Consider the following 15982-nt stretch of genomic DNA (forward strand, 5'->3'; position numbering starts at 1 on the left):
CTGCACCCTCTCCAAAGCCTTTGCATTGTTTCTAACGTGAACACAATACTCCACAGTAACCACACTGGCATTGGATTGAAGATAGACACAAAAAGCTGGAGTAACTCAGTGGGACAGGCAGCATCTCTGGATAGAAGGAATGGGTGACGTTTTGGGTCAAGACCATTCTTCCTGGCATTGGATTGTCAAGTCCAAGAGGAATTTTTCACTCATACTATCCTTGGCCTATCCCCCCCCCCATTTCAATAACCCGTCAACATCTCATTGGGATCTATTGCTCTCCACATCAGTTAATTTCTCCTCAAATGTTGTGTCATTTGCAAATTTGAAAATATGGCCCCAAAGCATTGGTTCCAGTACTGACTAGCTACAGATGAGGTCCAATGTTGGTCCTTTGTTTAAGAAAGGAGATCGAGAAAACCTACAGGCCAGTGAGCCTCACATCAGTAATAAGAAAACTATTAGGGAGAATTCTTCGAGGTAGGATTTACTCCTATTCAGAGTTTTGACTTTAATGTCCATATAACCATATAACAATAAACAGCACGGAAAAAGGCCATCTCGGCCCTACAAGTCCGTGCCGAACAAAAAAATGTTCCCCTTAGTCCCACCTACCTGCACTCATACCATAACCCTCCATTCCCTTCTCATCCATATGCCCATCCAATTTATTTTTAAATGATACCAATGAACCTGCCTCCACCACTTCCACTGGAAGCTCATTCCACACCGCAACCACTCTCTGAGCAAAGAGATGTCCCTACTCTTTTCCCTACACTATAGCTGAAAAATCCCTATTTCAAAGAATTGATCAATTTTGTTGCTGCTTTGATCCCAATTCACACACACTAGATCTATTTTCATCATACTGAAATTGACCTTTCCCCAAATGATTATTTCTCCCATTGTCCCCAATATGTCAATCAGTTGAAGTGCATTGTTTAGTCAAGTAACACCAAGGCGCCTTTCATGTCACATTTGGTCCCCATCCTTCTCCTTTATTTTACATACATCTATCGAGATTCCCGTTATTTTTCCATTATCTGATGCAAACAGTCCCTGGCCCTCCAACGATAGTCTTATAACCGTCATCCCTTGTCCCAGGAAACATTCTGGGATTTTCTCAGGTGTTTTCACATCCTTCCAATAAGGCAGCCAAAATTGAACACTACTTTAGATGAAACAACACTTTTTTTCAATTATAAAGGTTCAGCAGGACTTATGCATTTATATTAGAAGCCTACATTGATAAAGCTCAGAACTGCCACTTTCAATGACATGTATCGAGTTCCTGTTGCTTCCGCACCACTTTCAGGACTATCATTTATTTTTTATACTGCTTCTCCTCATTCTTCCTACCAAAGAACATTACCTCACATTTCTTAGCATTAAACCCCATTTGTTATAGTTGCCCATTCCACCACTAGTTCACATCCTGCTACAATTTGTCACTCTCAATTTTGCGATTCACAATAACAGTTAAACTCTGATAATGTGGCGCCGTGGAAGTTTTGGTAACACCAAACTAGAATATTTTCCGAGTTGGAGTCACTGTGCATGACATTGTACAAGAATTCAAGGAAAGGACACAGACAAAACATTTCAATGACAACTACAGGCTGTAAATGCTGGCCGGGAACTAAAATTGGTGGCAAAGGAGAGTTTGTCGCTAATTTACAAAGTAGGCAGATCTGAAACATGATGGAGATATGTCATGTTTTAGACAGACGGAAGGGAAGAGGGAAGTTGCTCTATAGATTTCTGGAAAAACAAATCAAGACCTCTGAGAGGCTTATTTGATTTCACTAAATAGCAAAACAATAGTTAAGGCTCTGTCCCCTTTCTCGAGTTACTCACGAACTCTCCCGAGTTTTCTCCTTGATTCGAACTCGGGGAATGTTGGGTAATATCGGTAGCGAGCTCGTAGGAGCCTGTAGGAGCCCGTAGAGGGTCGTAATGCCAGCCGTGGGAACTCGGGGCATCAGATAAGTCGGCACGTTTTTTCAACATGTTGAAAAATGTCCACGAGTTTAAAAAAAAGCCCCGAGTACCTACGAATGGTTATTACTGTAATTCTCCAAGTTCGAATCAAGGTGAAAACTCGGGAGAGTTCATGAGTAACTCGGGAAAGTGGGACAGGGCTTTTATACTTTAACTTGAGTTTCCTGAGTTTTGAGTGTGCATGCACATACGCAGGAGAATAAACAAATTATTCCTCTGGAGTTGACAAAAGGACAATATGAGGCTCTGATTGGTTCCTATGTGGACTGTTGACATTCACTACTCTTCACAGGGACCATACAAAACACAGGAACTGAAGCAGGACATTTAATCTTCATCTTACTCCATTTTTCAATGTAGTCCCAGCCAATCAGTGACCCAATTCCACTTACTCTGACAGTTGTCCCAAATCACTTTTGTTTAAAAAAAAAATCCCACCTTTGAAATTAAGTCAATCTAGTATCAGTTGCCATTTACTGAAGAGATCCAAAATCCTATGTATGTAGAAATATTTTTCAACTTCATTCTTACCATTTAATTGTGATATTTCATACTAGACTCCCTAACCAGATCTACCTTATTAATTCCTCTGAATTTTTTTTATCAAATCACTTCTCAACTCAACGAATGTCAGGGAACATAAACCTGGCTCATCTGATTTTTCTTTGCAATTTAACTTGGTTTTATATAACAACAAAACTTCATCCATTTTGTAATGATGTTGTGTTCAATGTTGTTCGTGAGCAAAATGGATGCCTGATGGTTGCAGCAAAGACATGAGGCCGACAAGTGTGTTTTCATGCAGTATGACTCTATGAGGAGATATTCAGCATTAGTAGAAACTGATGGAAATGCGTGAACCAACCTGATCGCCTGGTTGCTGGACACTTTCATTCTCCTTTCCATTCCTACACAAACCTTTCTGTCCTTTGTCTCCTCCATTGTCAGAGTGAGGCTAAACGCAAATTGGAGGAACAGCATCTCATATTTCGCTTGGGCAGCTTACAGCCCAGTGGTATGAATATTGATTTCTCTAACTTCAGGTAGCCCCGGCATTCCCTCTCTCTTTATCCCTCCCACACCCAAGTCGCACCAGCTTCTCATTTTCATCCTACAAACAGCTTACAATGACCTATTTCCTTTATCAACATAAGTATAAGATTATAGCTTTTTCAACTTGCACCTGGAAATACTACTTTGAATTTTGATGGAGTAGCTTGGAATCAAAGATGTAACATTGGTCAGCTGTGCAGGTGACTTTAAATGAGCAGTGATGAATTAAGGGTACTGGAACGTTGCCAGCAGCATAACCCGCACACCAAGTAAAAAATAGAAGTAATTCAAAAGTCTAGAATGATCTACACAATAGCCCAGTATATAGTGATTATATCACTCCAGTTCTTTTGTTTAGTTACAATAAGACAATCTCAGCTAATGCCTGCAACACCAGACTTGGACATCCATGGGTGAGCAATGTTTGTGTTTTATTTGGCATGTGTTCAACAGTATTCAAAGTAGATGCCATACTTACTAATTGCACATGTCTTGATATTTCAAGACAGCACATTATATGTGAAGTATATGACAGAGGGAAAAAAATATTACATACGGAAAGACAGGTGAGAGTGGGATAAGGACAATTTGCCATGAATTTGAATCTGGTTAAGCAATTACGGGCATAAAATAGTCATTTCATTGGATTAATAAAACTCAATTTTTAACACAAGATTTTAGCTTCAGTTACCTGCTTCATGCATTTATTTTTTCCCCCAAAATTCAAACTTCCTCCCCTTATCTGCTCCTGGGATCGTTTGGCTACTTTCCAGATGGTTTTAATTACAGCATTGGGAGTGTACAGGGGCTACAGCAGCTTGATGCTCTTGTTAAGAGGGTCTTTTTCTAATCCACAGGGGACACAATCAGCCTCATACCTGGCTCAGCCCAAGTTTAATTAGCAGCTCACAGCACGGCAGTCTCACCTGGCTCATTCAGTAACAAGGAAAATAAAACACATATACTTGTGATGCTGGCATTCACTAAACACAAGCAACTCCTGAAATTAGGACCAACACGAGCGCATGTTACACCTGCTCACAAGTGCCACGCAATGGCAACCAGCAACAAGATTATCTCCCATGGGACCCTAGGTGCAATTAGTAAGCAAGACATTCATTTCTTCTGCGCTTATTTGCTCAGCTCAGCATGATTCACTTGAGGCAGCTGTATGTTGCCCAATGAAACTAGCATTGGTGACAACTTTGGATTCTTAAATAAGTCCCCACACAGTTGGCACTTTTTATTTACTTTGTGCAGGAAGAGTAAGAGCGATAATGGCAGCTGGGGAAATATTTTGATCCTTTTTTTTAAAGCACCTGAACAATACATTATTTTTCCTAATAATCTTAAAGGCACCTGGTCACATTAGGATGCAGCCTCGTGTTAATATCTAGCTAGTACCTCTCCACATGTGACCTGTGCTAGCAAGAGTTGGTAAATAATCCAATCAAGCCAGATTGTGCCTTCACTGGACACATGTATCAACACAAGAAAGTCTGAAGATGGGTGCACAGAAGAAGCAGAGTCCCTTGCCCAGAGTAGGGGAATCGAGGACCAGAGGACATAGGTTCAAGGTGAAGGTGAAAAGATTTAATAGGAATTTTTCATACAAAGGATGGTGGGCGTATGGGACACACTTCCAGAGGAGGTAGTTGATTGAGGCTGTTCCAATCGTTTAAGAAACAGTTAGATAAGTACATGGATAGGACAGGTTTGGAGGGATATGGACTAAGCGCAGGCAGGTGGGACTAGTGTAGCTGGGACATGGTTTTCCGGTGTGAGTATCACTATGACTAAGGGTCTCAACCCGAAACATCACCCATTCCTTCCATCCAGAGATGCTGCCTATCATACTGAGTTGCTCCAGCATTTTGTGTCTATCTTTGATGTAAACCAGCATCTGCAATTCCTTCCCACACATGTATTGAGAATGGATAACATCTTCCCTTTCTAATTCCGCACCAAAGAGTTATTCGGTAAATGTGAAAATATGAGATGATTAAAGAATGAAAAGACCAAAGCACCCTGTTTGTGTGATGTGATAGTTTGTGCCTTCACAATTATATAAACAATATGTGATGGCCTTTGAGGAAGAGATATTTCTTGAGATGTACAAATTGGCAGTTTTTGAGGAAGGGATTTTGAAAGAGGATTCTCAGGAGTATGGGTAAGAAAGATTAAACTTCCACAATTAATGAGCAAGAAATTCAAAGGAGCTCCAACATTACTACATACTCATGGAATAAGACCCCAAAGAATATTGAGGCATATACATGTAGGAATTTTGTAAACATATTGAGTGTTATTGAATCTCCAAATCAATTTTATTTGTTAATTATATATTAATTGAGCAACAGTATTGTTCAGGGTGGTCACTTATTTTCAGCATCTTGAAGACTGTGAAGCTAAATTACCTCCACCAACACTTTTCTCCTCACTTAGTGTGATTACTTGGCTTTAATATAAATGAACAATGTCTTCCATTTGACCAGTTTCTTGATTCATCAAAACGTTTCCAGCTGCAATATTTCTTTGAAAAATTTGAATTCCAGTAAAGCACTGCTAACTCTTGTTATGCACTATATTCTAAGTGCGTTATTAATTCCTCCTTCACAACATCATTCCTCACAACTATTACTGGGCTAGCTGATGTATTCCCACATTAATGTTGCACCACTTTGCAATTCATAAATCTAATCATAGAAATTTTAGTTTCTAATAGTCCCTTAAAATATCAGTCTGAAGAAAGGCCTCCTTCGTACACCCATCTCCCATCCCCGAGTCCCCGATTTCCCTATATCACCCCTCACCTTGCACCCACTTCCCTCCCTCTGGATTTACATTTCACTCCTTTCCTTACCCTTCTATCTCCTCTTTAACTTTAGTCTTTGTCACCTACTCCACTCATCCATCAAACTCTGCGCACCTGTACTCACCTATCACTTTCCAGCTTTGTCCTGCACAATCTCTCTTTTTCAGATTTCTAATACCTACACCAATCAGTCTGAAAAGGGGTCCTGATCTGAAACATGCCTGTCCATTCCCTCCCCAATGCTGCCTGACCCACGGAATTCTTCCAGCACTTTGTTTTGCTCAAGATTCCAGCCATCTGTAGTTTCTTGTGACTCTTCAAGTTCCCACAAACAGAAATGAACACAATCAGTTTTGTTTAATGGAATTAGTCCAGAGCAGAAGGTTGGCTAAACTGAGTAGTGTGGCAGATTCTGTAATAGCTACCATACTAATGGGACAAGCAGCATGGCATTGAAATGTAATTGAACTAAAATATTAACTGTTTCTCTTCACCCAAAGATGCTACCTAACCTGCTGAGCATTTCAGTCATTATCTGTTTTTGTTCTTTATATTATAATTCCTCCTTCACAGGAAAAGCCCTTCATTAATGCACTACCTCCTCACAGCCAAGCATCAGTATATATGATATATTTACATTCAGATGAGGCCTGAATCTACAAAACCATTTGACTGCATACGAGCCTAGTCTCCTACCATAAAAAAATATATACCTGGAATATTAAAAACTTGCAATGAAGTCTCATGAGATTGATTCCAGGAATGCAAGGACTGTTCTATAACATGGGGTTAAAAGGACAAGAGGACATAATCCCAAGTTTAGAAGAGTGGGGGATGATCCCATTGAAACATATACAGATTTTAGGGGTTGACAGGCAAGATACAGAGATGATAATTACCCTGGCTAGGATGTCTAGAACCAGGGAGGTCACAGTTGCAAGATATAAGTGCTGAGATTTGAAAACATTTATTCACCTGGAGGTTTTTGAATCTTAAGGAGGACAGTGAAGGTTCATTTGCTGAGTATTTTTTCATATAACGAATATCAAAGGACATAGAGCTGGTACAGAGGAGTGGTAGCGAGGCAAAAGATCAATGGATGGTGAATGGAGCTAAATTGCCTACTCTTTCTGCTGTTCTTTTCACTCCAAGAATTGAAATCGTGATGTAGGATACAGATTATGATCTAAACAATCTGTTACTGGGAAGTGATACAAAAATGGCGTTGAAAGTTCTGGATAAATACAATTGGATCACTATTTCACTGTGATTAGAGTGAACCTTGTATGTGAAACAAACTTAAAACCAAGGTCAAAAAGCCCTCCATCCATACTTGGCAACACTGAGTATAAAGACCAAGTGTTAAGCAGGGCCTGAGGCAGAATAGATGAGAAAACAAGCGATTATGAGTAATCAGGACATTTTGGAGGATGGAATATGCAATTGAGGGCAAGGATGACACAAAACTGTTGGTTTTCTGATGTAATTGGGACAATTGCGCTGAAGCTTTCAGTAGATTGTTCTGTTTCCTTCTTTCCATTATCCATATGCATCATCAGTGCAAAACAGGCTTGGCTCACCTGCGTCATTTTGTCTACAGAGACTGGGATTCCATCGATGGTGAGCGGTGGAAGGTCGGAATTAAGCTCCGAGGGTGGGGGAGCATGCTCTGCTAGTGCTGACTCCAGGTCTTCCAGGATCATACTTTTATACTTGCGTACCTAGGGAAAGGCAGAGGTTTTAGGTAAACAATCTGTAAACTGGCAACCAAAGGGAACTACTGCTAGGCAACAACATGCTCCAGGTGCTCGGTGGCACTGGATTGTGTTACCAAAACATGGGCGCATCTGCTTCTGTACTTCAGAGGGAATGCGGTGAGAGGAGACAGGTTGCGAACTGGAACAGGCAAACAGGAATTAGAAATTACCACCAGAGAACCAAACAGCCACGTCAATGTAGAGGGAAACATGTTCTAAATATCACCAAGGTGGCAGGTAATACGTCTTGCCCAAGAGCCAATATTACATGTTGTGAGTGGATTTTTCACGTGGATGTTCGATCATCACAAGTTATTTGCTGTTTATTGACTTGGCCACTCTCATTGTTTTAAATCATTGCACCCAGATCACAAGGGTCGTACAAAGGGAACAGAGATGATCCTGTGCGGATAGTCTAAGATTATTTCAGTGAACAGTTATCAGCAGATGTCATGGGGAAAGTCCCCAATTGGCCTCATTAGCTGCAATGTCCCCTCAAAAAGAAAAGGAAATAATGTTTTACAATGAAGGTCCCGCGATGGAAAATAAGCTGCAAAGAACAGTGCTGAATTGTACAGAACAGAATTGAGATATTACTGAATTTACATCGAGGGATATAAACTGATTGCACCTACTGTATGAACACCCAGAGTGAAGCCATGATTGCATTCAAATATACAGGGTGGTAAATACAGCTGACATTTACCAATGCAATAAAATTGAAGTGAAGGCTTAAAAAAAACCTTTTAGTAAAATAAGCAATGATTTCATGCTTTGTTATCGCCTGTACATGAACCTTAACCACACCCCAATTAATAGCAAAGCCAAGTCTTTTTTTCAAAAGCAGATGCTTGCCTCAATCCCCAGGGGAAATTTCCAAACAACTAAATTCACATCCACCTGTGCAATTGCCAGCACAGTCCTACCTTTCACCTACACGTCACGTAACCCTTTTCTATAATGCAATCATTCAGCATCAAATAAACCCTCTAATAGTCAGTCCAGCCATGCTTAATCCACCCCTCCCCCAACTCACTGTTACCTTTCACAACAATCCAGTGACCTGCTCGTGTGAATACGGGACGATTTTTCAGCTAAAAGTCGACTTTCTCTATTGGATTTATTTGGAGAAATACGTAAAAAGCTGTTCCTATTGCAGGCTAGAATTGTTTGTCGAGAAATCGGCTCTAAACATACCCATGAAGGTGAGCCTCCCCAATTATAATGGGGCCTTTGCACGTGAATTACAGCTAAACTTCCCACCTGCCAATGAAGTAGAAACAAAAGAAAACTAATATTGAAAACCAACGGTCATTCGTTGCTTACCACATTCTCCAGAGGAGCAGCTCCAAACACTTTAAAGACGGGGTTTGGTTTGGATGGGGAGATACAGAGCACAATCGCCTGCTGACCAACTCTGGTTGTGTATTCGTCCAAAGTAGCTCGTAGTTTTCTGTGAGGCAGAGAGAAAGAGAGAGAGAGAGAAAATAGAAACTCAGATGAGATGATGGAAGTTTGTATTTAAAGTAAAGAACTCAACACCAGCTTCACTTGGGATATTGACCATCTCCATGCTATAATCCTATCATCTAATAAAAATACTCGAGTGAAAGCTACAGATTCTGCCTTTCAATGTCCTAAACCCTAACATTTGGAGACACCCAAGGTCCTTAAATCCCTAATCCTAACATGCCCAGAGCACACAAATAGAAAGAGGGCTATATTTTTACTTGGCTTAATTCTTATGTCATCCAATGATCATAAAAAAAACATTTACTTAATGACTAAAATGTTTACAATGAACTTTCTATAGAAGAATTACAGATACATAATTTTTAGGAAGAGCTCTATCAGGAAAATAAGACTTTATTGGGTATGGATTCAAAGTCAATGTAATACATTTTTTTACTAGACCACTGTAAAGCATTCTCTAGAGAAATAATCCTTCTCAGTTAGTCAACATGTATATTGCAACGGCTTGGAGCTTATACCGCAGCTGTAGGTTTGACTGAAAAGAGTGGCTTTCAAACTGGGAAGTTTTCATTCAAGTCTCAAATACATCTCAAAATATTGAACTTGGGGGCAGGTGAAGTTAGAAGCTGAATTTATTCCCTATAAGCTCTGTACCTCTAAATCGTTCATAGAGCACAAGGTTCTCCAGTAGCAGTTAACAAACGTACTGCCCAGTTTGGTATGTAACCAGAGGTCATAAAAATCCCAGGTCTGATCCATAATCTGTGCTGAATAGACTGATCGCTGCTAGAGGTGTGGTGTGGCAAATATAATTGAGGCCATTGTCCCCAAACCTAGGATATGGGGAATAATCAAGGCTCCCGAATGATGCACCGCAGGTGGAAAACACACAAACAACAAGCTCAGAGAGCTGTGTGGAAAATAAAAGCTGAGCCCTCCAGAGGAAAGTCAAACATGATGGAAAGCTAGCATGTGCTGCGAGGTTTGCCTAGTGCACGTAAATACACAAAAAGAGATCTTGTGGCAAGTTAGAACTTCTCTGTAATGTATAAAATAAACTGAGTAGCACCAGGTCAAATTAATCAACGGACTGATCTACAGGTAAACCAGCTCCACTTCATCTGTCAGCTATGAAAATTGCAGTTTCTCAGATCAAATCTTTGCAAGAGGCCCAACAATCGGCTTAGTTTACTGCTTCATGTTCAGTCCCAAGTCACTCAACCAGAGAAGAACACTTTTCTATGTATGATTTCACTGTCTGATTTCACTCCCTGGCTTGAATATAGACGTAGTGTGAAACTTCCTCCACTCTAACAATGTGACTTAACCTCAGAAGATCAACTCACTCAGTTACAGACGTGGATTTGAAGCAGGGATCTTCCTGATGCACGGCCAGGCTCTGGGCAGTGTATTTACTAACTACACCATTGGGGCTGCTTTGAAAAAAAAGTGAAATTCTACATCAGCTTTATGTTTTGAAATTTAAATCTACATTTTAACCTAACCTATAACATTTATTCAACAGTTTCTATTCTCAGTGAACCCTCTCCCCCATTTTTCCCCACATACTTTCTAAGTCTTTTTCTTTTCAACTCAACCATTTACATGTGGGGCCAGTACTGATGTCCTAATCTGGTATGTCTATGAACAGGTAACTTATACATGGTGGCTGGTGCTCTGAGCTGGGGCTCCTGGGCCACAGAAGGGAGTCTCACCGTAGCAAGCGCGTCTGCTGCCTTTTGCGTATTGATGGGTTGGACTCAAAAGCATGGGGGCGCTTCCGTTTCTTGCCCGTTGCCACAGCAGCAGCTGCTGCCATTCCAACCGGACCTGAGAGCAAAGAGTGGAAAGGTCAGTAAGCCCCACAGCTTTCCCGACAATGAAAATCACCCGTGATGCCACTCATCACTGTGCCCGTCTTTGGGCAAAGGGTCAGTCAAGTATGTACCTGTTAGTTTGCACAGATCATAGAGCAGATCACTAAACCTGAAGTTAAAACACAAATTCATTTACAACTTGGATTCTCACTCTGCACAATTCTACCAAAAGCTTCACAAATTTTTTTTAAAAGGCAGAACGGCACTTAGCTTAATGTTCCAACTTAGTATTTCCCTCTGTGGCTGCTTTGGGTGGATTGATTGAGGTGGTGCCAGAAAATATATGAATTTAGGAAATCTTCAGTGTTTGACATGGTGGCAAAGGCATTTGTGTTGCAGTGATGATAATGGGGGAAATAAACTGAGGGGGTTTATTGAGCGGGAAGACGAGGGGACTGCCAGGGTAATCAGGAGTGGGATCCTTGGGAGCATATTCCTTTTGTTAAATAAGGCCACACCAATCAACTGTACTTCCTTCCATACAAGTGCCTGCGGCCTGCCTGCAACACAGTTTTGGAATGGAGACTAGTATAGAAGACTTCCTTGGTTTGTGTGACCCAACAGCTAAACAAATGCACTGTGTTTGGGATTGCCAAAGATGCAATTATATCAATCACTTAACAAGACACAGGTCGTATGAACATACAAAGAAGTAAGAGAACGTGAAACCATAGTTGTCCTAATATCTCAGTAGTTACTTCATTACAGAATAATAAAGATCGTGAAGTTCCAAGGAACAAGCTGCAGCCCACTGTGTTGTTGGCAGACATCAGTCTGAGTGATGCAGAATCCCACAGTTATCCTTATGCCCCTGTCCCACTTAGGAAACCTGAACGGAAACCTCTGGAGACTTTGCGCCCCACCCAAGGTTTCCATGCAGTTCCCGGAGATTTTTGTCAGTCTCCCTAATGGTGAAAAGTGGTTTCCGCTTCTTCTATGTTCCAGCGATTATTTCAAAAAATTCAAAACCGGCCAAACTAAAAATAGGTTGCCGTTTTTAAAATTGGTAATTTTTTAGTCGAAGCTGGTTGCGATGCTAGTTGAAGGTGATTGCCGGAGGTTGCAGGTGGTTGCCGCAGGTTGTAGGTAGTGAAAGGTAAGGCCTTCCACTACCTGCAACCTCCGGCAACCACCTTCAACTAGCATCACAACCAGCTTCGACTTAAAAATTACCGATTTTTAAAACGGCAAACTATTTTTAGTCGCAGCCGGTTTTGAATTTTTTGTTTCCGTTCAGGTTTCCTAAGTGGGACAGGGGCATAAGAACCTTTTGCATTTGGACAATTGGGGAGCAGATATTCACTGAAAAAGAGAAATTAAGATCGGATTCCTCCCCATTACTCACTCTCTCCCCGTTTTCTTGTATCCAGTAGCTCTGCTGTATGGCGTAGGTGAACATTAAATGGGCACAGGATAGGGCGGTAAAGTCTATCCACATTCACAAGGCAGATTTCTATATGACTGGGTATCCAGTTTGAGTTGGAACTTTTACAATGGGAAAAGGAATGACATTTAGGAGGAAAATTATGGAATACCGAATATATATATATATATCAAAGCATTTAAATAGTAGCAGTGATCACTTCCAGACCGGATTTGCACCTTCTTGTGACCAAGCTGGCTGACGCGAGACAGCGTCGAGGTAGCTGGCTTAATGTTTTGGTGGTTTCTTAGCACCATCTGCTGGCCCTGATATTCAATGCATTATACAAACTTATTTTTATGCCAGCACAATTCTGTTCCCCCGTCTTGAGACATGAACTCTTATCGGTTCCTTTCTAGTGCTTCATTCAAGTGGCCAGCTTGCATTTTGCGAAAACACAAAACATTTTCAGGCCAATGTGCATATTATTTTAGAGAAGCAGGGAATAGTTTGGTGTTGGTGTATTCTTGTTATGTGTACAGAGATATAACAGATAAACTTTGTCACCACTGCTTAAAAAAGCAGCAAGCTGCTTACACAAAGTGAGCTTCCACAAACTGCAACAACATTAATATTCAGATTACCGGTTTCAAGAATAGAATTGGGGTTAAATACCAGCCAGGACACGCCCGAGTCATCATCAGGTTACTTCAAAATAACCCCATGTAATCTTTTGAATTCTCACAGGCTATTCTTGGACTGTGCTATCAAGTGCATAGAGAGGTTAACCTACTGAACCATGCGATGGAAGGTAGCAGATCGTAGTTAAACTACAGTCCATCAAAAAAAAATCAGTGTCCGGAAGAGAAAACTAGTGAGTTGGGAAATGGGACAGGACAACGGGGAAGAATACAAAAAGGTAACAGGAAATTGTTTGTCATCCATATCCATGATTTGGTTGAGAATGTACAGGGCATGTAAGTTTATAGATAAAGGTGATATTGTATGCAGTGAAGGTTATCAAGAATTTCAGCTGGACCTTGATCAGTTGGTTAACTGGGCCAAGGAATGGCAAATGGAGTTTTAGAAAAGCTTTTGCACGGCTGGCCTTCATCAATCAGGGAATTGAGTAGAGAGGTTGGGATGCTATTTTGTAGTTGTGCAAGACTACTCTCAGGATATTGTGATTGGTTTTGTTTACCCTACAACAGGAAATATGCTATTAAACTTGAAGGAGTGTAAAAAGATTTGCAAGGGTGCTGCCAAGACTTGAAGGACTGAGTTATAGGGACAGGCTAGGACTTTAATAATTGCAGCACTGAAGACTGTTGGGTGATTTTATAGAGGTGTATAAAATTATGAAGGGGCAGAATGCTCACTGTCTTTTACCAAGAGTTGGGGAATCAAGAATTGCAAGACATTGGTTTAAGATGAGAGAGGAAGGATTTAATAGGAACCCAAGGGACCACATTTCCACACAGAGGGTGGTTCATAAATCGAATGAACTGCCAGAGGTAGTGGTTGAGGCAGGTACAATAACATGTAATGGGCATTTGGATAGCTACACTGACAGGAAACGTTAAGAGGGCTATGGGCCAAAGGTGAGCAAATGGAATTAGTTTAATGTGGATGAGTTGGCCTATTTCTAAGCTGTATGACTCTGAATGAAGAAAACACAAACATGTAGCACTCTGTGTTGGGCACCATAACCGAGGAAGGATTTAATTGAAAAGCACAGAATAGTGAAAGGCTTGGATAGAGTGGATGTGGAGAGGATGTTTCCACTAGTAGGAGAGTCTAGGACTAGAGGTCATAGCGTCAGAATTAAAGGATGTTCATTTAGGAAGATGAGGAGGATTTTCTTTAGTCAGTAGGTGGTGAATCAATGAAATTCTTTGCCACAGAAGGCTGTGGAGGCCATCAAAGGGTATTTTTATGGCAGAGATAGATAGATTCTTGATTAGTATGGGTGTCAGGGGATAGAGAAGAAGGCAGGAGAATGGGGTTACGAGGGAGAGATAGATCATCCATGATTGAATGGTGAAATAGACGATGGGCTGAATGGCCTAATTCTGCTATCACATATGACCTTATGAGTTTTCCACTCAGCAGTAGTAAACACCTACTCCCATTCACTCCAGAGTCTCACCTGCTGCAGCAAGATGGGCCGTAACCTCATCTGTGATGGTTGAGTTTAGGATGTCAGAATCGTCAAAGGAGGTCTCTTCAGGCGATGAGGGCGAGTCATCCTCCCCGCTAAGAATGATGTGATCTGTGTACGTGGCCACATGTACCTGCTGGACCTGCTGGGCAACCGCATGAGCCTCGATGGTTGTCATGTGTCCGTGATTTTGATTTGCTTCGTGTCCTTCCATCAAACAATGCTGCAAAAGGCTGGAACTGTGATTGATTCAAAGAGATGAATAGTAAGAATAGAAACACCTCATCGAAACGTAAAGATAATGTAACATTTTGTCTGTTATATCTCATATCCATTAGCAAATGCAGAATAGTCTCCTTGCTTGTAACACAGGAATATTTTGTGAGAATCTCAAAATAAATGATACAACTTTGCTAAAAGCAAAATCTCAACTAGAACAATGAGGTTGATCAGGTTTTTCATAGTCTGGACCAGAATAGTTTATTGCAACAAAATGGAGGAACTGCTGGAGGATTGAGTTAGTTGATTGGAGGGCAAATGCGCAGAAAAATTATCTTGTTACTTATCCATTCTCAGCAACTGAAATAGTCAATTAGTAATTAAAATCACCAGCACAAAATAGAAAGTATGAAGTTGCAACTCAGTGAGCCAAAGCAGCGAATAAGTGAGCCAACTGAGTGGTTTGCAAAAGTATTCATACCCCTTGAACTTTTCCACATTTTGTCACGTTACAACCACAAACATAAATGTGTTTTATTGGGATTTTATGTGATAGACCAACACAAAGTGGTGCATAATTGTGAAATGGAAGGAAAATGATACATGGTTTTCAAATTTTTTTACAAATAAAAAACTGAAAAGTGTGGCGTGCAAAAGTATTCAGCCCCCTTTACTCTGATACCCCTAAATAAAATCCAGTGCAACCAATTGCCTTCAGAAGTCACCTAATTAGTAAATAGAGTCCACTTGTGTGTAATCTAATCTCAGTATAAATACAGCTGTTCTGTGAAGGCCTCAGAGGTTTGTTAGTGAACATTAGTGAACAAACAGCATCATGAAGCCCAAGGAACACACCAGACAGGTCAGGGATAAAGTTGTGGAGAAGTTTAAAGAAGGGTTAGGTTATAAAAAAATATCCCAAGCTTTGAACATCTCACGGAGCACTGTTCAATCCATCATCCGAAAATGGAGAATATGGCACAACTGCAAACCTACCAAGACATGGCCGTCCACCTAAACTGACAGGCCGGGCAAGGAGAGCATTGATCAGAGAAGCAGCCAAGAGGCCCATGGTAACTCTTGAGGAGCTGCAGAGATCCACAGCTCAGGTGGGAGAATCTGTCCACAGGACAACTATTAGTCGTGCACTCCACAAATTAGGCCTTTATGGAAGAGTGGCAAGAAGAAAGCCATTGTTGAAAAAAAAAGCCATAAGAAGTCCCGTTTGCAGTTTGCCACAAGCCATGTGGGGGACACAGCAAA

General features: G+C 40.9%; 1 protein-coding gene across 13 annotated transcripts in view; it reads right to left on the reverse strand.

The window, feature by feature from the left end:
• Positions 1-15982, reverse strand: part of nrf1 (nuclear respiratory factor 1) — a 71145-nt gene that overhangs the window by 39728 nt on the left and 15435 nt on the right. For 9 of the 13 annotated variants that reach the window (XM_055653354.1, XM_055653357.1, XM_055653355.1 and 6 more), the window contains exons 2-6: positions 14489-14739; positions 10815-10929; positions 10446-10532; positions 8953-9079; positions 7450-7590 (exon numbers count right to left, since the gene is read on the reverse strand). In XM_055653354.1, coding sequence (XP_055509329.1) covers positions 7450-7590; positions 8953-9079; positions 10446-10532; positions 10815-10929; positions 14489-14714 — 696 coding nt within the window. In that variant the 5' untranslated portion in view covers positions 14715-14739. The remainder of the gene's footprint in view (positions 1-7449; positions 7591-8952; positions 9080-10445; positions 10533-10814; positions 10930-14488; positions 14740-15982) is intronic. The other 4 variants (XM_055653358.1, XM_055653359.1, XM_055653361.1 and 1 more) reach the window with 1 other exon arrangement.

This window comes from Leucoraja erinacea, chromosome 22 (genome assembly GCF_028641065.1).
Source record: "Leucoraja erinacea ecotype New England chromosome 22, Leri_hhj_1, whole genome shotgun sequence".
NCBI lineage: Eukaryota > Metazoa > Chordata > Chondrichthyes > Rajiformes > Rajidae > Leucoraja > Leucoraja erinaceus.